This window comes from Lagenorhynchus albirostris, chromosome 11, assembly GCF_949774975.1.
Source record: "Lagenorhynchus albirostris chromosome 11, mLagAlb1.1, whole genome shotgun sequence".
Taxonomy (NCBI): domain Eukaryota; kingdom Metazoa; phylum Chordata; class Mammalia; order Artiodactyla; family Delphinidae; genus Lagenorhynchus; species Lagenorhynchus albirostris.
The window spans coordinates 16,178,408-16,205,739 of NC_083105.1; the positions used below are offsets into that span (position 1 = coordinate 16,178,408).

Here is a 27,332-nt window from a genome sequence, read left to right on the forward strand (position 1 = left end):
TATGAAGTTGAATCCTAGAGCATGCCTTTTTGGTTGAAATTGTATTGTTTATTATAAAGAACATATGCTTTCCTACATTAAGCCCAGAAACATTCAGTTCACTTTATTTCAAATTCAGCTACGTGTTAGAATTTAAATCAAGCAGAGTCTGTGACCCTCCTTTCTCCCCTCCAAAAATCCATCTTTGTCCACACTGAAATTATCTGACAAAACACTGGGGCTACTGGGAAATCTACTCTGAAAGACATCAAACTGTAAATCTAGGTGCAACCGACAACAACATTGTTTAGCAGTGAACAAAATGTTAAAAACAGCAGTTCCTAAAGAGGCCAGTCCCTGGGACGTGCTTGGGTGAGAATGTCACTTTAGCTGGTGAGGAGGTGGAAGGTTCAGCTACATCCCTTAAAAACAAAACTGAAGAAAAGCCTGGGCACCCCTTCAGCAGCAGTTCACAGGGGGATGCTGGCGTCTGCTCAAGAGGAAGCTGCCTGTTCACCCCCGACAAGAGAAGGTGGGAGTGAGGTGCAGGAGGTACAGAAACCCACTGCGGAAGCAGGACACACTCATATTGGGGGAGGGTAAGGAGTGGGATGATTTGCATTTTGTATTCTCAGTCTCAGTTGACAAGTTTAATCAAGCAAATTTAACTTCATTTTGCTATTAAAATGTAAGCAATGCTCCCTCCCCTGAAATCTGAATCTCCAATAACTCTTCTTGAAATCTGATTAATATTTGGTATAGAGATTCCTTTCTTGGGAAGTTATTTTCTTATCAGCCCTTTTCTGACACTGCAGTTTAAAAATACATTGGTTATATAAGTCACTTAACAGATTTTTTTCATTCCATTATAGGAATGGCTTTGGCCACATCTGAATCAAGGGCACCTGTAAGCCAAAAATTAAATCTTAGCTAACTTAAAATTACTTTAGGCTCTGAAAACCCTTTTATATGCCAAGATGGTTCCCATAGCAGACAGGCCTGTGTTGTTTGTTTTGTGTGAAAGTGAATGATAAAAGATCCATGAAATCGACACAGAAAGCCAGAACAGCAGAAAGAACTGAGGGCTCTCCATCATTGCGGCTTCTACCCTCTGCTGACTTGTGGAACAATGGAAGCTACACATCCAACTGCAGATCTAACACAGCTGTGCATTTCATTAGATGAAGAGCACTAGTGACACAAGTAAATAATTAACTTATTCTGGTCCGCTGACTGTGCTTATGAGACCAGTCATAGCTGACAGATTTTAATACAAGTTAACACAAAGAAACCATAATGAGCTTAGAAGTTAAAACAAAATATTTAGACAGAATTTGATGATCTCGAATCTCAAATTAGACAAATGATTTTTTAAAGTTTGTATTTTACTGAATTCATTTGGTGGGGGGAAGAGAGTTCTCAATCTTAGAACCAGACTTCTCTTTCTTTTTTTAAAGGTATTTCTGTTTCAGAATTATTCAAATCCTTAATTAAAGTAGGAAGGTTTTTTTTCTTATTTTTCAAATGAAAAATTAAAACTCTGGTTTCTCCAGGGACAGAGGCATAAAAATCTCTTCCAATATTTAGAACTCTTAGAAGTTATAGTTAGTTTCCTTTAACACTGGTTTTAAAATGTAAATGATATGCAGTACGCTTCAGCGTGTTAACACTCCCCTGGATCCTTGAAAAGGGGATGGACTACAAATAAACCATATCTAATGGAAGCTGTTGTGAAACAATTACTGATTCATACCTTAAATGCTTACACAGCATTTCAGATTTTAAAATAAAATTTCATCCCCCAGCTCATGCTGGTGTCTCGACTCCATTGTTTATAGCACAACCTCCTGGCAGTGAATTGCAAATACACCAGTTTAACAGGACCGGGAACACTTAATGCCCTCATAGGGGCCAAATGGGAATTAGACCACAGATTACACTACTGAACTTTTAACAAATGAAAACAGACAACAAGGAAAAACTGGAACACAGAAAGTTAGAGCAGATACCCAGTCATTAAAATATTACTCCATCACCGTCAATCTTAATTTCAAGTTGTAAAGGTAAAGAATTTAGGGAGTCTCAGGAAGCCACAAATCTCACCGCCAAGCCACACAGGAAAGGCAAATCTGGGGATCCACTGCCACAGTTCTCTGTGTCACGGCCCTTACACTGGAGGCTCTTACACCAATTTGTTATTTCTATTTCTGTGGCCTCGCAGAACACGTAAATCATTTAAAGAATACCCAGCAAAAGTCCAGTTAATCTGACAAATCACTCTTAGAAAGTATTTCTAATTGTAAACAGCAATTCACTTGTTCAAAAGTCATTTGTGGACTTTTTGTTTTTAAACTAGTCTTAGTGTAATGGATCCATCTCAATCCAAATAGGAAAAAAAAAAAGGTAAGAACATGAGAAAAAAGATAAGGAAGAAAACTAAAGCATTATATTACCATATAAAGACAGGAAAGCAAGTAACAACTGGCAAAAGACAACTGTAATAACATCTTTAATCTGAGATCTGTTTTTGGTGTGACTTTAACGTGTTGAGAACGAGGTAGCAAAGGGTTTTCTCTTTTGTTGATAGCCAGGTCTCCCCTTAGGATCACACTCTGCTTCACTTCTTAATTTAAAAAATTTTTATTTAGCAAGTCTACCTTCTATGTAACCACTTTTGGATTAAATTTATCACTCTCAGGTTGATATATATTTTCATTCTTCCTTTTCTGAGTGAGAAAAGAGAATCATTTCCCTCGATGCCCTCAGTTAATAAGCTGCGTGACAAATGCTGTGACGGAGGCGGGGGATACGAAGAGGTTCAGAGACTTGAGCCCACTTGAGAGGTGTCCCACGCAGAGGAGCCTAACTGAATACTGACCATGAAAACACCTGGATAGTTCAGCTTACCAGGTTCTAATGCTCTAAGAGATGCAGAGCAAATCACGCAGTATGTCCTGCTGAAATAAGACTAATCAGAGTCTAAACTGCCTACTTTCTGTGAGTACCAGTTAGACAAGACTTTTCTTTTTCTGCACAGTTTAACACTCTGTCACTAAGCGAAGGTGAAATGATGCTCCGATGCTTCTCTATCAGTCCTAGTGCAAGAAGAGGGTTGGTGTTTGGTGAAGGAGTGATCACTGTATTAATGCCCGGTATTAATGAGGTTCATAAATGGGGGCCGGGGGGACGCGATCTATAACGGGCGCATCACCCCTTGGACACTCAGACCTATGTAGGGTGGGACATCCTGGAATTGGGTGACCTTAATTTGTCTCTGTGCTGTTCAACTGATATTGTTACCTTGGGGATAAAGCACCACTTTCTGGTGAGCCTTAGCCGTTTGGTCTTTGGAATGGGAATAATTAGCACCTATCTCATGAGGCAATTGTGTTAGAAGAACAGATGAGCTAATGTCTGAGAGGTACTTTAAGGTCCTCAGAGAAAGGCCGCATCTAAACACAAGGAATTATTATTATATAAGAAACCTAATTACTCTCAGCAGGAAGCAAACTAGCAACGCAAAGGAGACCAACTTAATGAATGGAAGGGGCAGATGCAGTTGCACTAACTGTGGCTGAAGAGACCGAAAAGCAGCTCACTCCGCTGGGTTCAGATCATTTCACAGGATCAGGATGGTGTCTCCCAATAACGTCAGAACTTCACAGGACCTGGGCTGCGGATTTCCAGGGCAGAGTAGCTTGCTGCTCATGAATATGGTGGTAAACAGGGCCGAAGAAGCAGGAGGAATGCTTTCAAGTTCGACTGTTCGTGTTAAATAAGAAATGTTTCTACTTTGAACAAACGCATCTCGATAAGCCTTTACATATTCAGAAATGTAAGTCTCTAAATCAAAACGTGAAGGCTAACACAGGTGGTTGCTCCTTTCTTCCTTTCCCCCTTTCCAGTTATTGAATTAACCTTCTTTTATTCTTACACCACCACCTTAAATAATCCCAAGGGGGAGGGGAGGAGACAAAAACTGTTGAATCATATTAGCTTTGTTCTGTTGCTGAATCGCTTCCAGATCTATCACATCACTTGCCATATCCCGGTTGACATAATTTTAATTCGGCTCTTCCTTACATGTTAACAGATAAATAATGCATAAGAAAACTTGATTAGCTTTCTTATTAAAACATCACTCTAAATGAGAGGAGGCGCTAGAAGACAATACAGTTTTTACACGGCTTTCCCATGAGCAGTTGAATGGTTTGATGTGATAAATTTGCATAGTCTGAAGCACACAAAGGGCTGATTAATTGAAACCCTTACAATGCTTCTGGAAGCAGCTATTGTAAAACAATAACCATAGGAACTTTACAAAATACACATGGCTGAATGTGTCAAGAGCTTAATAAAATGTGTTGAGGCTATACTATTTGGAAACAGAATTGGAGATTTTTATTCTGGGCCATAAAACACTAAACACCCTAATTTCAAAGCTTTACTTGGATATTTACTGAAAGGTCAGAGGGTTACTGGCTAGCTACCGAAGACCAAAATTTGTTCTTAAAAAAACTAAAATAAAATCTTCTCGAGGTGTCTATGTGGACAAAATAATCTTGATTTCAAACATTAAAGGAAGAGTTGCCAGAACTTCTTTTTGGAACAAAACTCTGAAGGATTGTCTGGCATCATACACCTTATCTTGGGGCTCACACTGTTAGCTCCATCGGCCCCCTTCTCCCCTCCCACTTGGAGTCTTTCATTCAAGCAGGATCAAGCAAAGTAGGGAGCCAAAGACATCCAGACTTTGAAGCCTCAGACTAGCAGAGGGGATTTTAGACAGTCTCAAGTGCTACATGAGTACAAGGTGTTATTATTATTACTTTAAATCAGAGTCTTTTCATTCTCTCAATTTTAGAGAACATAATATAGAGAATGGAAATAACAAGTGAAGGTCTGGAAAAGGCAAAGTTTTTGCCCAGCCTTGTTTAACAAACAAACTTTCCTCTTGGCTTTTCTGCCACACACAAATTAATATTTTCTTACTTCCCACAGCCTCTTCATACCTACTGTATAAAGATTCTTTAATGTGTTGGAAAGTCAGGGTAGACTTTTTTTCTTCTAATAAACATTCAGTTAATATCTTAATAAATTAATTTAACAGGTTGCTGAATAACTTTTATTAATGCAAAATGGAGGCAAGTGACCTTATAATGAAACTTTTGTTGAACAAGAGAGGGCCAAAGACGAACCTTCCAAACAATGTTACCCATAGATGCATAATCCTTATGAACCAATACTGTGAAAAAACTGCATTTAGTAAGACTATATTTCTATTTTAAAACGAAGTTTGACTTCACTTAAACTAGCTGTCTGAGGATTTAGGGGGCGATACTGAGGAGTGTATACCGTTATCTCAGATTTGCAGTTATTAAAAAGCTTCTGTTTGCCAGGACAAACACTCTTGCTCAAATACAGTTTTTCCTCTCCTTTGGAATACTGTTTGGTATTGCTGCCGATTCTGTGATCTACAGGACCTTTGTTGGAGGTGCTAATCCTTTTTCACATGAGAGACTGAGAAATGTTCTTTCAGAGAAGTGATATATTGCCTTTTTTCCCCCTACATCAAAGGAGTCCACTTTTTCCTCCCTCATTGTGAATGGCAGCAAAAGTAAGAGGAAATCTGGAAATATAATAATTTGGTTTCCTGAGCAATGAAATGAAACTTAACTTGGGGAATTCCTTAGGCTGACAGATAATTTTTGTTAAAGGATTAAAAAATAAAACAAACAAAAAACCCAACTGAGCAGGGAATCTGCTCACCCTTCTAATAAACGCACTAACCATCATAGAAAGCAAGGCTCAAGATAAAAGTGTTTGCCTTTGACGAGTTCCCTTCATATAGAACTTATGCCAAAGTTCAAGAGGCTTACATAACTTATTTTGATTTTAATAAGAATTCTAGTTCCAAATATGACCCCAATCAGCATTCTGTGTGAATGTGTCTTCCTATCTTTAACTCTATCTATAAAGCTGATCAAGGAAGAATGTGAAGAGAAAACACGAAGAACATTCCAGACCCATCTCTGCTCTCTTTTCCCCTGTGGAGCATCATTATGCATCTATTATGTAAGTCATGGCTTCACTCTGAAGTACCTAGAAGTCTAGAACACTTGGGAAAGGAGATCAAGACTTTGGGTTTCTAATATTTTCCCACCACCACCCGAATTTAAAACAAAACTAAACTTTCCTTCCTTGGTAAACAAACATACAACAATTTCATAACTTTGGTGTACAGGTTATTACTAAATCATCTCACCTTTTCCAATATTTTGCATACTACTAAAGGATGAACTGTTCTCGAGATTCTTGACCAAAGGCCAGCTCCTTTAAGGGGGAGCTGATTCACTGCACATTTACTGATGAGATGCGCAACGGACCTCACAAAGACCCAAAGGACGAATGTACTTCATTAAAATTCTTTGAATTTCTCATTGGAAAACTATGTGGGAATTCCCTTATCTAAAAAGTGTGCTGTGAATGAATATTACCTGCTTCTCAGGCTGGAGGAGTCTTCATGTTAATTGTGACACCCTCTTCCTTACGGAATAGTTTCTCCTTCCTCCACGCTTGGCTCTCTCTGCTTGGTCCTCCTCCATTACCCAGGTCACAGAAAATGATGCTGTTTACTGGGTCTGTCACATTTTTAACAGCTACTGATCAAACACTTTCACTTCTCCAGTGGGGCTTCTCTGTCTGATCGATTACAAGCTTTACTTGTAAGCTTTGCTTTAAGCTTTGCTTAGTACACAGCACTGATACTGATTCCCAACTACTTAGTACTGACTCTCCTGCCCCAGATCACCCACTTACTGTGGCCTCTTCAATCTTCTTACTGAGCTTTTATAACATAGAACACATCGCTACTGCTGTTTAGCTTCCTCTTCACATTTATTTCATTTAGCTACTAATTATCCTACCACCTTTGAAGTGAACAGGCTTGAGCAGGAGAGACACTCATGTTCCGTGAAACTAAATTTTCAAGTCTCCTTTAACTGTTAGAGAGGATATTTTAAGAGGCATTAGGTACAGAAATGCCATCTACGTAGTATGCATATACAAAAAGGATTCCTAATAACAGCTTTGTCAAAGTAAACTTTTAACAAAAGACAAAAATCAGGACATCTGCAGGGCCACATCGCTTTCTAAACACTGAGAATAACAAATTCAATGCTCTAAGTGGAAGGGGCAAACAGAGATGGGCATAAAGATGACCTACATCAGAACAATCTTTATATTTTCTCATAGAGAACACACGTGTGTCAGCTTGCAGATGTTACCTATATATATATATATATATATATATATGTAATTTCCAAACAATTCTATATTTCAAGAGTAAAAACTAAGTTCAACTAACTACTGCACTTATGCTGGTGTATATCTAGACCCAAACTGAAAGAAATCACTGTAGGAGTCACGGTGAGACACATGAAATTTTCATCAGCTCATTTCATGACAAGCACAATAGCATAACCGACATTGTGGACTGTTCTCCGTTTCATTCACATTTTTACTTGCTGGCATCCAACTCTTTCAGGCCTCATCCAGCTCATCTTTGGGCCCCGCGCTTCGGGCTGGGTTGCTGCACGGCTCCATATAGACGCCGCCAGCTGTGCCTGCTGCATGTGAATGTTCCAAATCAGCCCCCGCCAGCACTGTCCAAGCCGCTCCCCTCAAGTACCCCCCCTCTTCTGGCTCTAAGTATCACATCTAGCCAGATGAATCAGGAGAATGGGAAAAGTGGAGAACTCAAAAATTTACTTCCTCTTATTTATGCTCAAATTCTTGATAGATTTGGGATTTTAACCAAAGCTACCAAGCCTGACCAGAGGGCCAATTAAAGAAGGGAGTGGGGACAGTGTTTTACAATGAGGTGATTTTAGAAAGACAGGAATACCTGGAAACACAGCTCTGTGTTAGGAGTATATCTTAATATGGGGGTTTGGCAGACATTTCTAAAACAAGGTATGTGAGGATACTGCTTCCCCTGGAGTGGTGGCAGGAGTGCTATGTGAAGCTGCTTATCCAGGAAGAAAGGGAATTTTGTGTCTCATTAAGGAAATATTAGAATTAATATTTAAATTACTAATATTAAATATAATATTAAGAAATGTTAGAATTCTGTCCCAAGGAAAGGTTGTGTCTTTCCCAAGGGGAAATCTCAGGAAATATGGCAACCTTGGGGGCAGAGTGGTAATGGGATATCAAAAGAGAAAAGAAACACCTCAACTGGAATTAACAGAATGGGCAATGCACTTGGAATCAAAAATCTGGATTTGAATCCTGACTCTGCCAACACTAAGCTGTAGTAGGCAAGCAAGCTACTCACAACTCTCAATCTCCTATTCTGTATAGTAGAAATAACAACACCAACTAGAATTGTAAAGGTTAAAGGATGGAATATAGATGAAAATGCTTATAAACTATTAATACACAAAAGGTAAATACTATAAATGCAGGTGACTCCCAAATTTTATCTCTAGTCCTAACCTCTCCCTGGAGCTCCCGACTCTATACCCAAATGCCTACTCAACCTCTTCACTTGGAGTCTAATGGGCATCTCGAACCTGAGGGCCAAAATCTCAACCCCTGCCCTTGCCTAACTCCAAAAAAACCATTCCTTCTCCAGTCCTCCCCTTCTTGGTAAATAGCCCTGCCAGTTGCTCAGGCCACCGAACTCACCCTCAGTTCCTGTCTTTTCCTCCTCCAACATCTCTGCCATCAGCAAGTCCTGTTGGCTCTAATTCCAGAACATATCCAGAATCCATCACTTCTCTCCAATTTACCACTGCTACTGCCCTTGTCCAAGCCACCGTCCTCTCCTCCCTGGACCACTGCCACAGTCTCCCTGCTTCCCTCTCTCTTCCCCTCCAGTCTGCTCTCCATATGGAATCCAGGGTGATTTCTTAAAATAGTAATTAGATCTTGTCCTCCTTTGCTTACACTCACCACCCAACAGGCCTATTGGTTCCCAGCATATTTAGTATGAAGTCCAAACTCCTCTCCTTCGGCCACAAGGCCCTGTAGTACGTGCCTCATCCTTTTTCTCTCACTATCTCAAACCATGTTCCTCCTCAGGCACATGCCTGGCCAGACTGGCCTTATGTCTGTTCCCTGACTATGCCAAGCTCACTGATACCTCGGGGCTGTTGAACTTCACTCTCCCAGGCCCTTGCTTCTCTGGCTCCTTTTCATCCTCCAGGTCTCAGCTCAAATGTCGCTTTGTGCAAGAGGCCATCCCTGACCATCAATCCACAGTACACCCCCTCTCCCCGCAAACCAGTCACTCTTTCACATCAGCCTTCATCTGCAGCACTTATCACTATCTTAAATTATTGTGTTTGTGTTTTTATTTACTTCTTTTCCATCTGTTTCCTTCCCTAAGAAAACATAAACCCCAGGAAAGCAGAGACCCTGTCAGTATTTACCACTGTATTCCCAGTATCTAGAACAGTGCCTGGTACATAGTGAAAGCTCCAGAAATGGATCAATTAATTAATAATATAAGCACTTGAGATGATCCTCCATCATCTCAAGTTCAACAAGACACAGAGTTGTTTTGTGATCGGTGCCCTCATTTCCAGGCTTAAAACCAGTCACTGTGGCCTCCTTCCTCTCCTTGGCTCTCTTTATTCCTGTCGGTCAACACGTTGCACTGATTTGCTCTTTACTGTTGCTCCCCATTTTTTCTTTCACAGGAAAAAAAATCTTCATCACAGCCTTCCAAGTCCAGACCCCACCCAGCCTGCCTTCCTTTCCTGCCCAGCCTGCAAGAGAAGACAGGGGACAGACCTACCAGCAGTTACCTTTACTGACTGCTGGCGGTGCTCCAGGCACTGTGCTCCCTGCTTTACACACATCATTTTGTTTAATCCCAGTAACAACTCCTAGGAAACCGTCTCCATTTCAAAGGGATAAAATTGCTCACTTAGCGCTCAGGACCTCTACCTCTTTGCTATACTTTTTCTCAACCTGAAGGCTTTCTTTGAACGCTGAACAGAGGTGGCCATGAAGAAAAGGAGAAATGTGTCCATTCAGTAAGCCCACAAGGCAGGGCAGGGCTAACGCGTATACATTACAGGAAAGCGCGCTCAGGCTCAATATAACCATCGGAACGGTGCCACCACAGAACGGCTGCCTCAGAAAACAGCAAGGGCCCCCCTCCACAGCTCATGTGCGAAGTGGAAAACCATCTGCCAAAACTAATCTAAAAGAAATTCTTATACTGGGGAAGATGGATTTGGACTAGACTTCTAAAAGGTCTTTTTAAACTCTGAGATTTTTGTCCCTATCTACAATAAGCTCTCAACTTCTCTCTCATGAGTGGTCTTCACCATATAGTTTACTATTTAACTATACGTAATCCTTTGTACTCATCTTTTTGCCAACTCCTTAGGGGCATTAGCCAAGGGCTGAGTTTCCTTTCTACCTCCTAGAGAGCCCGACGCGGTTTTGAGCCCATGGCAGTGACTTAAATATGACCAAATAGATTTCTTTGGGCTGTCAAGGCAGATTCTCACTGAAGCCCAGGGTGCACATATGGGTGGCATATGCATTTAGCTATTTTGGTTGGAAAAGCTTCAGTGGGCTTGTGTGGCCAGTTGGCCAGTTGGACTGGGGAGCTATGAATCTAGGGTGATGAAAGCTCTAGTACCAGTCTGGATAAAGATGAGCCATTCCATTTCTGATATTTACTAGGAAGAATAAGTTATACTAATTTGGGGAGGGAAGATTTTGTCTTGTTATATCTGTACATTTAAGATATTTAATTATTCCACATACACATTGAGTGAATACCATATAATATGCAAAGTGCTGTGATGGGGGCTTGGGGGGGTTAAATAAATTAGTAGGGCATGTTTCCTATCCTCGATAAATGTAAAATATACTTAAAGTTAGCAAACAAGGTATTCTGATATTTAACAACAACATAAACAAATATTTTAAAACCATTGCTATTTTTGAATCTTTACAATTTATATATAAATGAAAAGAACTTGAAAAAATAGGCTTCTGCTACTGTCATGCCTCTGACTTCAGATGGGTGACATTCAAGGAAAGGATCAAAATGGTAGACCTTAGTTACAATAATAATCCAGGGAAAAGATAAGCTATTCTCAGATAATTAAGAATTGACAAAATGTGGTTAATACTCTTCTGATAATTGTTAGCATTTATGTCATAATTCTGAGTGTGTGAACTTTAAACATTTTTAACTTAGTTTTAAATCTTAGAAATGATTAGAACAACCAAAAAAAAAACCAAAAAAAAAACAAAACAAGGTACCTTGGAGGCAAGGCTCTGGTCAGCAGACAAAAAAGGTTGGTGCTCTAAAAACCCTCCTCACCTTTTATTAAAATCATTTTAACTTCAGTTCTATAAACTGCAGAGAAAACAACCAGGCACACTAAGCATTCTTGTGTTGAAAATTCTCGAATAATGGACATATGGATTTCCAGTAAACAGGGCAGATGAAACACATGTTTATCTCTACTCCTTCTCAAACTCCTTATCAAAAGTCCTTCTCCAAACAGGAGAGTTGACAAAATTAAGGTAGAAACCTATAAGGAAAAAGAATGGACAAGAGAGAATTTTGAAAGCTGATGAATAGAGGAAAGAACAGTAAGTGACTTGAAAGAAGGAGAAAAATAAACCTAAGTACCTGCAGCAGAGGCACGAGGAAGTGAGCTGACTCAGCCCTCACTGCCACTCCCTGGAAGGCTCAGGAAATAGCACAAAGTGCTGGCAAAAGGGGGATGAGGTGTGGGGCTGAGGGCAGCGGGCCCGACTCAAAGGCCCCCATCCATCAGCAGTTCCAGTGGGCTCCGCGTTAAAAATGTGTCTGGACTGATCCCTTCTCACCACTTCCCCCGCCACCAGGCTTTTCCCACTCACCACCTGGGCTCTTAAAACAGCCTTTTAACTGCTATCACTGCTCCTTCACTCGCCCTATCATATTTCTCATCTGCTCAGGCCCCTCCAGGGGCGTCCCTCTCCCTCAGAGTAAAAGCCGAAGTTCACAGAGTGACCATCGAGGCCTCACCTCTGACTCCCTCCGCTCCGGCCACACTGGCCTCGTGGCCAGGCCTCGAGCACTCCAGGCTGGCTGCAGCCTCAGACCTTCCTTTTCCCTCCACTGCTCGTCCACCTGAGAGGGTCTGCTCCCTTAACTGCTCTCAGGGCTTTCCTCAAAGTCATCTTTTCAATGAGGTGCTGCTCCTCGACCACTTTACCTCAAACTTCAGGACTAACCACTCCTGCCCCACATGCTTCCTATTCTGCTCCCCTATCTTTTTTTTTTTTTTTTGTCTTCTCAGCACTTAACATTATCTCTCTTGCCCACAAGAATGTAGGCCCCACAAGGGCTGGGATTTTGTCTGTTTTGTTTACTGCTTATCACCAGGGCCTAGAATAGTACCAGACACTTAGGAGATACTTAATAAACATCTGTAGAAATATATGTCTGTATAAGAAATCATCAGAACCCGAGTTTCTATTCTCCACCCCATACAGCCAAGAAACTACCCTTCTACCCCAAAACTTACCCGAGAGACTGAACCACAATGACCCATGATCCACAGGTAGCAATTACAGTGGAGGGTGGGGTGAGGGGCTGGCCTGATACAGAGGAATAAAGTGAAAGTCTGTGCACTGAACCAGGGGCTGCAGCCCCCTGCCCCTATCTGGCTTCCAGAAGGTCAGCTGATAGCCTTAAGCACTGCACCCACCCTCATTCCCAGCTGCAACCTTCAGGCAGTAGCTAGAAAGATCCTACTATGTAGAAACTGAATGGTTCGCTGCCTGATCAACCTACAATGACAGCCACCAGTCAACAAGTTCTGTCCCTGGGACACAGAGCTTTCAAAGTTCAAGGAGGCAGCAGACATTAAAGGAAAGCTTCCAACCACAACAACCAGACCCTAAAACACATAGGAGGGAAAAAAATCTCTCTAGAAACAGAGACAAAATTAGAAACAGAAGAAAAACAAAAAACAAAACAACCAAAAAAGTAAAGCTAAAAGAAAACTAAAAATATATACATATATACCTGTTGTTGTAAAAAGGAGGAGTACAAATTAAATTTAAAATTGTAATTAGAAATTAAAAATATAATAGGTAGGTTAAAAAAAATCTGGAAAATAAAATCGATCAAATTGCCTAGAAAGAAAAATAAGAGAAAAGAATGGAGAGTGAGGGGAGAAAAGGTAAGAAAACTAGAGCATCAATCTGGAAGATCCAATATCTAACTAATAGGAAACCCAGAAAGGACACAGAGAAAATGATGAAGAAGAAATTACCAACAAGAAATATAAGAAAATGTCCAAGAATTGAAGGAACTCGAACTTCCAGAATAAGAGGGTGCCTGATTTCCAAGGGCAAGGAATGAAAAAAGGGTCTATGGAATTTCAGAATTCAAGACAAGAAGAAGATAGTAAAAGCTTCCAGAGAGCAGGGTGGGGTGAGGAAAGAGAGAAGGATGGAAGGAGGAAAACAGAGAGAAACAGAGCATACACACAACGATCAGGAAGAATGACATTACAATTCAGATAAGTAGCATGGAATCCAGACGATAATGTAGCAATGCGATCAAAATCCTTAGGGAGAAGAATTTTAAAATCTAGAATTCTATATTCAACCAAAGTATACATCAGGTATGATGACAGAACATGTTCAGACATACATGAGCTCAAAAAATTTACTTTCCATGCACACTTTCTCGGCAACGTAACGGACGGACTACCCCACTATGGGGGTGGGGGTGGGCTGGAGAGAAAAGTGACATGGGAAGAGCCAAGAAACAGGGGCTCAAATGGGAATTTCATAAATGACTACCATTCGGCAGACTTAGAGTGCGTTGTGGACTGTGTGCCCGAAAATTCATATGTTGGAGTCCTAACTCCTGGAGTACCTCAGAACGTGACCCTATTGGGAGACAGGGTCTTTAAAGAGGCAATCAGGTTAAAATGAGGTCATTAGGGTGGGCCCTAATCCAGGATGACTAATGTCCTTATAAAAAGGGGAAATGTGGATACAGACATGTACAGAGGGAAGATGATGTGAAGACACAGAAGAAGACAGCCATCCATCTACAAGCCAAGGAGAGAGCCCTTAAAAGAAAGCAACCCTGATGACACCTTGATCTTACATTTCTGGCCTCCAGAACTGAGAGACAATAAATTTCTATTGTGTAAGCCACCCAGTCTGTGGCATTTTATTTTGGCAGTCCTAGCAAACTAACACAGAGTGCTTCCCAACCTTTTTGGAAAATATTTTAGGGCACACAAGATGAGCTGCTCAGGGCCTTGGCTGCCCCAGGCTCTGCTCTGCATTCCTGAGGGTTACAAGGATTAATCTCTCAGTCCACCTATTATGATTCTTAAAACGTTGGCTGGGAAGGTCTGGCTCAGAGTATATAACCGCCACAGTTTGGAGGAGGAAGAGTCAGAGTGCTATAAAAGAAATCATCTGGGGAAAAAATGATCCTAACAGACTACTGATCACATGGAAGATTGTGCTGAGAGGCTGTTGATGGTATAGAAGAATGGTAAGGAGAATAAAGAAAATAAAGCAAAAATTTTAAATGAGATAATTATTAACTTCTGAAAAAATAAAGTTACATAGCAAAGGAAATATACTCAACAATTACTTGGTTTGGGAATGAACAATATTTATGTAGTCAAACTATACAATCTAAATAATTAAGTAACTCAAAATTATGATAAATCTATGAGGGAATGGAGCTTGGGAGCAGGAAAGAGAGGTAGCAAAGTGCTCGGTCCTCCTACCTGTCACAATGGGAGATCAGCAGGTGACATCTAAAATGGATGAATCAATATAGGGCTGCTTAAGAATATTATTTAGAAATACAAAGATGAAGATGAGACGAAATTGCTTCTAGGAAGCAGAATTGGAAGAAAGGCAAGGACTTATGTTTTTTAGTACAAGCCGCCCTTTTTTGTACTATTTGACTTTTTTAAGCCATGTGCATTTATTATTTAATAAAAAAATTATACTTAAAGGAAATAAAAATTATGTTCAGTTAAGCGTCCTATGTTATTCCTCCCATTACTCTGTTAAAGTTTACATTACCTATTTGTTTGCTTTTTTCCCCCCCAATCTTTTCAATAAATCTAATGAAGCTGTAAGAGAAGGGAATATCAAGGGAATCTAGGCTAATCAGAAGGTTTTACCCTTGGATTAAAAGCCATCTGGAAAAGGAAAACTAGCAAGATAAACTCCTCACTACAAGTGAAAGGTCATCGAGACCCAGGAGGACTTTTTTCAGTTTCATATAGTGATGTACTAGTCAAAGCCCCCTAAGAGTGAACAGACCTTTAAAATCTGCTACGTTTCAGATCACTGCAAGTTGGAAACCACTTCTGTCAATGAACATTATCCATAATTGTTTGCAAAAATGCAACAGCACAAAGACTTGTTGACATTTTACCTAGCGGTCTGCATTCACAGGAACTTACTAATCAAGTGTGGTTTTCATTTTCAAAAGTAGCACGTTGATTATACTGTAACATATATACACTTATATATAATATACAGATTAAAACCTGGGTAAAATCAATCCAACAAGAGTGGGGAATCTGTTCCTTTTCACTTTCCCCCTACCTTCAATTCATTCATACATTCAACCATTAGCAACTACCTACTAAGTATCTACTATGTGAAAGGCTCTTATGAGAATATAAAGACACGGTCCCTGTCCTCAAGAAGTTTAGTGGAGTGAGAACACAGTGGATAATCACTGAAATGTACTCCAGCCTTCAACTCTTTACACAATACTCTGATGGAGTAATGCACAAGGATTTGGGCTTCAAGTTTGCAAACTGATTCAGCGTGGAGATGACCTCTTATGGTGTGCATTCTTGTAAAGCTTCCAGTGCCAACATTTTACAAGGGAAGCATCAAGCTTTGCTCTTGTCTAGGTAATAGGTCAAGTAAAATAGAGGCTGTTAACAAGGCCACGGCTACCCCAGAAAGACTCAGGAGTGTACCTCAGAAATTGTCAAGACCAAGAGAGAAGGAGAAACAGTCTCAATACAGAGAATTTGACTTTCACTAGTCAGCAGTGGAAAATACGAGAACCTCAAGATATGTTTAAAAACACTCAAAAGTTAAGAATTAGGAAACTTAGGAAACTGTATGAAGTAGAGGTGTCAAATTCACATTTATAGATGGAACCAATTCTTTCTTATAAAATATTGATAGGCTGAAATAATCTTGTGTTTGTTAACTGAACTAACAAATGCTTCTGATGAAATAGTATCTTAGTCTGAAACAGTTTCATTGATGGAATGACAACTAAGGCTAGATTCATCTGACCAAACAAATTGTAAAATTTGATATACTTGCTTGGCAAATAAACAGTCAAAATCATCAAGAATACAATGCATAATTATCCTCAAACCAATCAATTAAAAACAGGAAGACACCATACCAGCAATTTATAAGCAAAGGTGAGGTTCAAAGTTGAAGAGTGAATGAATAACAGCCAGTATTAATGATCATTGCTCTCACTTCTTGAGCACTTACTATGTGTCAGGCACAATCCTAACTGCTTAACAGTCAGGATAGCATAGTAGTTAGTTAAGAGCATGGACTCTGAAGCCAGGCTGCTAGGGTTTAGAAACGAGTTCTGCCACCAGCTGGGGACCTTGGGCAAGCAGCTAACCTTTCTGTGCCTCTGCTTCCTCATCTATAGAATGCAGATCATAATAGCACCTACGTCCTGGGATTGTAAAAAACAAATGAGTTAGGAAATATAATGTGCTGAAGACACTGCCACACACAACAGTGTTAGCTGCTGTTGCTATTCTTAAAACTAGTAAGTGGCAAACAGAGAAAAAATTCAAACCCAGGACAAACTTAAATACTAGGTATATATTGACTAAAAAAGACCTTACTGATAATGAGTTAATCAACAGTGACACAGTACACACATTTCTTGAAGATAAAAAAACAAAACAAAACAAAACCAAAAATGAATGAAAACCCAGCGTTAACCACCAACGGGAAGAGTGAGGCTCGCCAGTGGGATGAGCTGGAGAAGCAGCGTGTAGGAGAAGGACCACTATGGAGTGGACACGCACTGCACTGGAGGTGGGAGATCAGGGTCCTAACACCAGCTCAGTGACCAGCGGCGCAGCCTTGACTGGCTGCTTACCAAGCGGAGTGTGAACTTCCTCATCTGTTAACTAAAGGGGCAGATGAAGGTATCTTGTGGTGCTGACATCCTATGATACCATGCCCCAACAGAACATACAGTATTTTAAATATATACCTTTCATAAAAAATAGGTATTACTATTTATTTCTGAACAGCCACTTGTACTTTAGTAGGTACATCATCTAGAATGTATTTATAATTATAATTTTGGCCCAAGCAGTTGTAGAATGAAATAAATAGCATAGAGAAGCAGAACTATGGTATATTTTTAAATGCCATTAAAATATAAACAGGTTAATCTGAGAAATAAAACGAGAATACTTCTGATAACACAGTAATAATTTTTCAAACATACTAAATTTTTCTAATGAGCAGTTATAAAGTAGTTCTTATATAAAGTGGTTAATAAATACTTTACTATAGTTATATAAAAAAATTGAGAAATGAAACAACTTACCTTTTTGCCCATGACGACTGCTGAATTTGTCTCCAATTTCTGGACGCCTTGTCTGTCTCAGCAGCATTTTGATCAGAAAAGCATCTTCAGCATTCGAAGATATCATCACTTTTTCAATATATGAATCCGTTGCCCCTTTGTAGCTAATATTAAGAGGAAGTCACTAAAGCAGAGTTTTCAAACTGCCCTTTGTGAACCTATCACCCTGGCCATATTTTATGTAATACCTATCACAGAATATTTTGACATTCCCATTTTGGGCTCTGAAAAAATGACTTTCATTTTTCAATAACAAATTCAAATGTGACAATTTCCCTGGTACAGTCCTAGTTTAAAATGGCTAACATTTATTATGAGGCAGGCATAATGCAGTTTAATCTTCACCACACATACTATTCACATGTTGTTATTCCTTTACAGGAAATAAGGAATAAGGAAAACTTATAGGAAAACCAATGCTAAGAGAGGTTAATAAGCACTTGTCCAGGACACATGCCTCATACAAAGCAGACCTGGGATTTGAGCTGGAACCTGTTACTCAACTCCAAATTATTAACCACTTTTTAAATATTACTTTTATCTACTCAGCTCTCCCATCGTGAATTTTTTCACACACTTCACCTCTTATCTGTTTTTCATACCATTATTCAGAGTCTACTCTGTGTCAGATCCTTGTAGGCTCTGGACATACAAAGATTAAGTAGACATGGTTCTTGCCCCAAAGAAACACACAACCAATAAAGGAAGAGAGAAAGGTAACTGCAAGAAGGTTATCAGTGGTATGGGGAAGAGGAAAGGCCCAAGGGAGATGACAGTCAGTCCTACCAGGGGCTGGGGATGACAGTGGTAGCAGGGAGGGGCAGGCTATCAAGGACTGCTTCCCAGAGGAGGGGACCCTAGAGCTGAGTCCTGACCAGAGGGAATGAAATTCCAGGCAGAGGGAGCAGCATGAGTAAATGCACTGAAGTCAGATGGAACATTTGGAGAATAAGAGACAATTTACTAGAAATATGGGGGCCAATGTGCAAAAGGGTAGGGCTAGAGACGTATGCCAAGGGTCACGGACAGTCGTGTATGTATTACTATTTCATCTGGCCTTTATCCTACAGGCAACGCTGTCACTGAGAGTTTTACTCAATCTACTCAAGTTTTATTCTAGTTGCTCAATAGAGTAACATGAAGAGATGAGTAATTTAGGGGAAAAAATTACTCTGGCAGTAACAGAGAGAGCCTGAGAGATGTGGGGAGGTACAAGACTGGAGGCGGATAAGCGGTCACCAATAACTACGAGTCCGGCAGGAGAGGAGGACCAAACTCAGACAGCTACAGCTGTCATCGGTGGATTAGAGAACTGCTAAGGAGAGAGAACTTACAGGATTTACCAAATTAAGGTTTGTAATGGAAAGGAGTCAGGATGGCAGTGCCACTCACCAAGGGAGGGACCCAGAAGGAGCATGTCTGAGGCTGGGGTAGGCGAGGGGAGAAAGATGGTTTGGATCTGGGTTTGGGGCCCCTGCTGTCCAGGTGCTGGTTTGGAGCTGAAACTGGGCAGATGTCTATCTGGGAGTCACCAGCCAAAAGGAGCTAACTTCCAATTTCCTCTATTCCTTCTTTTTAAAAACCTTTCAATGTATTTCTAATACATACGTGATGGGCACATCTTTGTACTGCGGCTGCTGGGGCACATTACTTCCTTCCAAGGGAATCTGAGTCACTGTGGGCATGGACTTATTTACAAGCACTTGCTTGTTTTCTACTTTCTCACCTAAGAAAGAGAGAAGGGTTGTTAGACAAATCACTATCATCTGTATGGAACGCGAAGATTATTGGTGCATAAAATCATGTGATTAGACTTGGTGCATGAAATCCAGACATGGAAGAAAGAAGAGTCCACACAGTGGGAACTAGAGTTCAACAGGGCTTGTCTGTAATTTTGCAAGCCCATTTGAAAAACCCATAGATTAAGATCACACTGTGTATAAAATTAAGAAACTCATTTAGGAGACCATATTAATGTGAGAAAATTCATGTCAATAGGTAGCAATTTAAAATATCTCCTTGAGTGTTAGAACAGGTTTGGGCCACTTACTAGTTATTTCAACCAGTAATAAGTCACCACCAACCTAACCTGGACAATGAGAAAATACAAATATTTCTTTGATTTTCCTGCTATTCTCACCTTTGCTTGGTACCTGTTCATGGTAAACTCAAAGACCAACTACTACACTACTGTCACTGCGCTTATTTTCCCTGCCACCGCACCCAGGTTTAAGAGTACAAAGGCAGCAAGAGGGAGGGGAAGCCATGTACCGCGTGGCTCGGGGCACCACGGGCGGATGCAGCATCACCGCCCAGCACTCACCCCCTGGGCAGCATCCGTGGGCAGGGCTGTGTGGACTTCCTCTCCTAGCCACCTTTCCAACCCAGCCCCCCTTCTCGCCACCTCCCCGCGGCTCCTGTCGCCTAGCGGCCTCAAGAGCTCTCATTTGGCCCCCTCTATCTTTGCTCCCTTCTACTTTCTTCTCCACACTGCGCCCTGCCCCTCCCCCCATCCCCATAGGCACACTGGCCTTCCTCTGGGTCCTTTAGTGAGCGAGCTGCAGGATACCTGCACAAGCCCTTCCCACGCCTAGACATCCCCCACTTCTGCTTCACGGGTTAACTCTACTTATCCTGCAGCTGCTGGTCATCTCCCCGGGGAAGGCTACCTCGACCTTCCTGACTAGGTCAAATACTCTTGCCATGAAATTGCCCCATAGCTCCTTATATGATTCCTTAACCTGGTTGCAATTTGACCTATGTTTGTGTGCGATCCTTTGATCAACGTTAGTCTCCCACACTAGCCTACAAGACTCATCGGGGCAGGGGCTGTGGGTTGTATCAACAAAATTCATCACAGGTTTATAAGTACAACAGAGTCACAATTTTTAGTGGAAGAGGATTCTGAAGTCAGTTTGTAAGCTAAATGCACAAATGATGAAATACTGCTGTAGATGCAGGGACACGACCTTATTCTAAATATTTCCTTAAAGTGGCTTTATTCAAAATAATAAGTAGAAAAGTATAACTAGAATAGATTGCTGTTATGTAAAAACGTATGCACAGAAAAACAGACTGGAAGGAAATTCATCAAAAGTGACCACACTGGTTGAGTTAGGAGAGGGTTTTACAGGTTGCTATTTTTTTCTGCCCTGTATACCAAACATTTAGAAATACTGTTGAATAACTTTCATAATTTAAAAATGTATACATGAAAAAAATTTTTTAAGGCTTTTACCTGGAGAACAAATACCATCTGCATCTAAAATTTCATGTCGCCAGATGGGTTTCCTTGTAGCAGCATCCAACATCGGCCCCATCACTTTATCAAAAGTCTGATTGGTATATCGTTTCAAAGTACATTTAGCATTTTTATATACAAGGCAACGCCCAAAGCCTAAAATGAAACCAAAATGGGTTCAGAACCACAAGTAATATGAAACTATGAGAGGTCAAGATTTGTGTTATTCAACAACCCACCACACTCTACCTCCCTTCCCCGCCAAAAAAACACCCCCAAACTGCTCTACATTTAGATAATCTGAGACTGGCCAAACCATATAACAATCTGATAACTTGAAGAACTGGCTCAGGATCTCTACTAACCATATTAACACTAGAATCTCTACAACCATTTTCCAGCATGGAATATACCTTGTCAGGTTGGAGGAAAGTGAGAGAAACCTAAGAATGTCACTGGGATTCTTTGAGAGCACAGAGCCATAGCACATGAAAACTGGAAAGGGCCTTAGAGATCACCTGGCTTAACCCCTGTATCCTACAGGTGCTACGAGTGAGTAGCAGAGAAATTAAGTGGCCAAGGTCACCCAGCAAGGTGGTGGCTGAGTTGAGACAGACCGAGTTCACTGATCAGCCAGCATTCTTCTCATACATCATTTTGGTGCATAACTTCTGCTAACCTTCTCTGGAAGGTTTTCCTTTTGCTGATTTCGGCATTTAGAGGAAGTCCCAAACAAGCAAACAAAAACATTTAATTTTTCTCCAGAGAGGAGAGAGAATAAAAAGGACCGATCAAATAATTTTTATGGGAGAGACAGTTCACCGCTGCCCTGAAGATTAGAGTTTACTTTGATTACATTTTTAGACCACATTTATCTAGTGGATGAGGGAAAAGTTCTAGGACCAATTAACCATCTAAACATTAAGTAAGCAAAATGAACAGAAGAAAACCTTTAGATGGAGCAAAAAACTCAACCACTGAATCCCACAAAAAGATTCGTCAGTTGTTCGAAAGAGCTGCCAATCCTGCACTAAATAACATTTCCTAACATGCTGTGGCTGTATTTCTTTTTTCCCCTTTGGCCAAGCAGTTATTTTAAACTGGATTCTCCCTCTAGTCTCCTGAGGATATACTGAGCCATGTCAGAGTTCACTTAAACAGGAAAAAGTCTCCAGATTAAATGCCAGCTATTACTGAAGAAATAAATGCATGGCTGTAAAATCCTCTGCTTATGATTCTCCACCAAAAGCAGAACTCTTTCAAGAAATCTAAGAATGTGAGTCAGAAAATCAATCAGGGAAGAGTGGATTTCTAAATAAAATCTCAGTGCTCTAATGTAATTTTTTAAATATGAAGGTGACCATGCGATGTAACAACACATTTCTACAACTGGATAGTAGATGAAGATATTTGTGTGTCTTCGAGAAAGGTCTTCGTCATTATGGCTCCTGGTAAATTGTGTATGGCCATAATAAACTCGGCTCAGAGAGCCAGCTGCTTTGGAAACATTACATGATCTTGAAATTTTGTACAATGGCCATTAAGTACAACGTGCTGGAGTGCTGTGTGAATATGAACTGCATGAAATCAGAAGCGTTTTCTTCTAAGTGTAAATGGACATTTTATTTACAGGTGGGAGCTTAAAAGCAAGAGGACAGTAAACTCAGATCATTAAATTGTGTTGTGGAGTTTCTGACAGATATCACAAAGTCTTCAGATTTCCACATAAATGTAACCAGTTAATCAGAAAGGAAAACACCTAGTTTTGAAGCATGGCTGTTGTCATTTGGAGGAAAAAAAGAGGCATAAATTAAGTGCAGCCAACATTAATGCCAAAGACACATGTCTAGGAGTACTATTATGGCTGCCTAGCAACTAGGAAGAGTGAAGGGGAAGGCAGAGTGGGTACGCAGGGAGGAAGGAGAGAAACAGATGATGAAGACAGAAGTCAGACCGAGGATCAGGTGATGGCTAACAAACCACCGAGTGGGGACCTGCAAAAGTAAACTGTCAAAACCGGAGAAGAAAAACGTAAAAACAATGAGCCAGGGTTTGTGTATGTGTACTTTTATCATTTTGCTAACAAAAAGGTACAGCATTATAGGGTTGAGATATACAATTAAAAAAATAGCCTTTTACATACAAATATTGCTACTGGCCTCTCAAACAGGTTTGTTGTTGAATATATAACTATTTTCAAAAAACATATTTCACTTATTGTAATTCCTGCTAGGAAATAAACAAGTTCTTACACATTTTCTGTTGAATTGTCTCAAGTCAGCAATAAATTAAAATAAAGGAAAAAAAAAGATTCCTTATTAATACTTAACTAATACCTCTATATAATATTCATTTAAAAAATGTTAACACCAAGACATCACCACCTCCTGTTTGTATATTATAAAATTCAAATCACTTGAAACTGACATTACCATTTTGACATCAAGTGACTTTCAAGTCGATCATGCCTGTATCTAAATCTGCACCAAGCACCTTTGGTGTTAGAGCTTTGAAAATTCACTTACCTCTGTCCAAGGAAGCCTTGTTTAAAACAAGAGCATCTTCTATATCATAGCCACTATAACTCATCACAGCAACTGTCGCATTCTGTCCAGCTGGCAGTTTCTCAAATTCTATCAACTCAATAGTCTTTGTTTTAACCATGGGTTTTTGTGGATATGCCAGGAGATACATGAGAGTATCAATTCTGTTCCGCTGGTTGTATCCAATGGTACCTTCATTGATATTGGAGAAAATGAAATGCAACTTTCTATTATATCAAATAATTAGGTACCAATGAATACAGAGATAAACACATTAATTTTACTAATTAGATGAATAAAATCTTCAGGTCAAATATTTAAAGAGCAATACTCTCATAGTGATTAACAACTTTTAAAAACAATTTTTCTCAGTTATGTTAAAAATCCTACAAAGAAGAAAAATCACATTCAAGGTATACTAATCTAAGTAATTTCAACTTTTTGGATTTATAAAATTGATCCCATTTGAAGAGTTTTAGTCTCCACTGGTTAATTTCACATGTTGGTTAATTTCACATGTAAGTCAACAATTCTGTATTTGGTTCTACTGTGTTCCAGGCACATTTCCAGTTGCAATTGGAGAACACCCCCCCAGTGCTGAGAGGCAAAAAGCTTATACAGTAGGACAAACAGATACATTTCATCAAAAGAAATCAACAATTACAAATGTTCTAAATGAAAAGAAAGCAGGAAAAATGGGAGGGAAGAGGATGAAGAGGAGAGTGAAAGCAGAGAAGAGTAGACTTATCCATTTGCTTAACTATTCATTTATTAAGCAGTTAATAAACACCTACTCTGTGCCCAGCATTGGAGATAAAATGGGGAAAGGCAGGGTCCCTTCCCCTAGGGAATCCAGGGCCCTGTCCAATCAGGGATAGGCTTTTCTCTCCTTAGCAATCAGCCTTTCCACCTGATTGGACCTTGGAGGGGTATCACTGTCATCTGAAAGTGAAACCAGAATGTTACCTACCCTTCTCCTTTTTCTCCATTGGGGTGCATTAGGGTTCAAAGACCTGCCTGAGAAAAGGCTTTCAGTCTCCTGGGCTTGTGAACACACAATCACTCCTACTCAGAGACCTTAAAAACCAGGAAACTCATGTTTGTCCTACTGTTGAGCTTGAGCGTGGGCTTCTCCCAGGTATCTCTTCCTTCCTGCCCTGAGTGGCGCATCTACAACCCTCACCCACCCCAAGACGTTAACGTGCCACTTAATGGAGTTAAGCTTTAATGTGAGCAGATACCAAAACCCAGTATTTATTTTCTTTACCTTTTTCTCTTATGGTCATTAAATCAATGGTGATTTCAATTCAGGGATGAAAATAACCTATTCAGGCAGCAAAAATGGTATGGTACAATACTCCTTGACGATTACTATAGAAAGAAATAATGAAATCTGTAGGGCTCTAAAGAAACGAGCACCTGGTACAGTGCTGGGCTCACTACCGATGCCCAATATATGTCAAGTAAATGAAATTATGAGAATACATATTTGTGCTTAAATCTCTAGAAAATTTATCAAGCGTCAGCTGAAAAACAACAGCTAAACTGAACCTCATCAAATTTTTGTCAAGTTTACACTATAAATTGCCAATTAATGTTATTTTAGTGCCAACTAATAAACTGGGCAGGATACCTGGTAATAGATCACTTCCTGTTTTAGAAAGAAAACTGTTGCTGCTTGGATTGTTCACTGACAATAAGTTGGTTCTTTTACATGAAATCATTTCAAATTTACGTTGAGATTTCAGCTCCAATGAGACAAAGATTCAGGCAATGTCCCACTAGGCTGCCAAACATGTCCTCTGAAACCTGAGATGAGCATTATTATGCAGCAGGGAAGCATAGCTGCCTGCACCTCTAAACAATGGTGAAAGAGATGGGATCCTGCTATAAATTGTGCTACCAGGCCCCGAACTTAATTCTTGGGCACTGCAACTGACCATCGAATAGATGAACAGCAAAATGGTTTCGCAAAAGTTTGGTGCTTGTGATCTCAACAGAAATTTTTCTTTAAAGACTTTTTAAAGAAGTTGTAGGCGTATACATATATACACATCTTTAGCAGCACTGACAACGGGTGTGTAGGTTAAAACATGATTTATAAACTATGACTTCTAAATTATAAAACTTCCAAATGCCACCACACACCACAATTTTTATAAAAATTATGAATGACTGGTTACTTTTACCAATAAGCAAGCTTTTTCGAGAAAATGTCATGTAGAAATTACATTATAACACTAGCCTGTGGTGAAGCACGTGCTCAAACTGGGATGCCTCTATTAGTATTTTCAGCTATCTTAAGGGCACTGCATATATATAATAACTAACACAACAAGAATATATCTATAAGCTGAATTCTCCTTCTACTGTCCCATTTTGGTATAACTATAATCTCCAATGATTTCATTTTCTTACTACCCAGGACATAATCTTTCCTATAAACTCTTATTTTCTTGATCAAAACTTTCTTAAGGAGTCACAAGTTGGCATAACAAGGTACGTAAATGCACGTTAAAACAGTGAAGAAGTTTATTATTTTAAAGTGAGATGAAAAAAAGTAAGGATGCACATAGTTTAGAAAATGTATACCGAGAAACATAAAATGAAGTTTTATATATTTAACTATTTTTTCCATCCTCCTTTGCCCAACTTCTTTTTATTTAATCAATATTATTGAATTACAATAAACTTCACCCATTTAAAGTGTACAAGTTGATGAGCTCTGACAGATATATGCATCTGTGAAACCACCACCAGAGTCAAGATCCAGAACATTCCCAATACTCCCAAAAGGTCCCTCTCTCTGCCCCTGGTCCCAGGTAACCAAGGATCTGTTTATCAGTATAGATCAGTTTGCATTTTCTGCATTTTATATAAATGGAATCATACAGTATGTACACTCTTGTGCTGCTTCTTTCATGTAGCATGATTCTGGGATGCATCCACATGGCTGTGTGTAACAGAGTTCATCCCTTTTTATTGCTAAGCAGTATTCCATCATATGAATATACATTTTGTTTATCCATTCAACTGTTGATGGATATTTGGGATGTTTCCCATTTGGGGCTACTGTGAATAAAGTTTGGGGCTACTGTGAATAAAGTTGCTATGAACATTCAAGCACAAGTCTTTGTATATCCATTTCTCTTGAATAAATACATAGGAGTGATGCTTCTGCGTTGTTTGCTGAGGGTATGGTTAACTTTCAGAAACAACTTAAGAATTTTCCAAAGTGATTTTACTGTGTTACATTTTCATCAGTGTGTGAGCATTCTGGCTGCTCCACATCCTCACAAACACTTAGAACGTCAGTCTTTTTCATTTGAGTCGTTCTAATGAGTGTGCAGTCATATCTCACAGAAATTTACATTTACCTGATGACTAATAACGTTGAACATATTTTCATAAGCTTATTGGTTATTCCTTTGTGAAGTGTCTGAGTTTTTTGTTTCCGTTTTACTTGGGTTGTCTTATTATCGAAGAGTTCTTTGTATATATATTGGATACAAATCCTCTATCAGATATATGTATTGCAAATACCTTCTCCCATTCTGTGGCTTAACGGTGTCTTTCATATTCTGAACAGTTTCTTTCAAAGAGAAAAAGTTTAATTTTGAGAAAGTCCAATTTATTAATTTTTCCCTTTTTTATAGTTTGTGCTTTTTGTGTTCTATCTAAGAAATATTAGGTGATTTGAGTGCACAAGGATTTTTGCTTAAGTTTCCTTCTGTAAGTTTTACAGTTTTAGCTCTTACATTTAGGGCTGTGATTCATTCTGTATTAACTTTTTGTATGGTATGAGGGAGAAGCTGATGTTCCTTTTTTTCTATATAGATACTGAGACATTTTATTTTGTTGAAAAGATTTTCCTTTCCTCTAAATT

At 39.7% G+C, this 27,332-nt stretch overlaps 1 protein-coding gene across 8 annotated transcripts in view; it reads right to left on the minus strand.

Moving 5' to 3' along the window:
• Nucleotides 1-27,332, minus strand: part of POLR3B (RNA polymerase III subunit B) — a 160,114-nt gene that overhangs the window by 61,002 nt on the left and 71,780 nt on the right. For 6 of the 8 annotated variants that reach the window (XM_060164839.1, XM_060164840.1, XM_060164837.1 and 3 more), the window contains 5 exons: nucleotides 23,429-23,638; nucleotides 20,901-21,059; nucleotides 19,271-19,388; nucleotides 17,624-17,766; nucleotides 16,673-16,729 (listed from right to left, as the gene is read on the minus strand). In XM_060164839.1, the coding sequence (XP_060020822.1) occupies nucleotides 16,673-16,729; nucleotides 17,624-17,766; nucleotides 19,271-19,388; nucleotides 20,901-21,059; nucleotides 23,429-23,638 (687 nt within the window). Of the gene's footprint in view, nucleotides 1-828; nucleotides 885-16,672; nucleotides 16,730-17,623; nucleotides 17,767-19,270; nucleotides 19,389-20,900; nucleotides 21,060-23,428; nucleotides 23,639-27,332 lie in introns of all 8 variants that reach the window. The other 2 variants (XR_009543296.1, XM_060164836.1) reach the window with 2 other exon arrangements.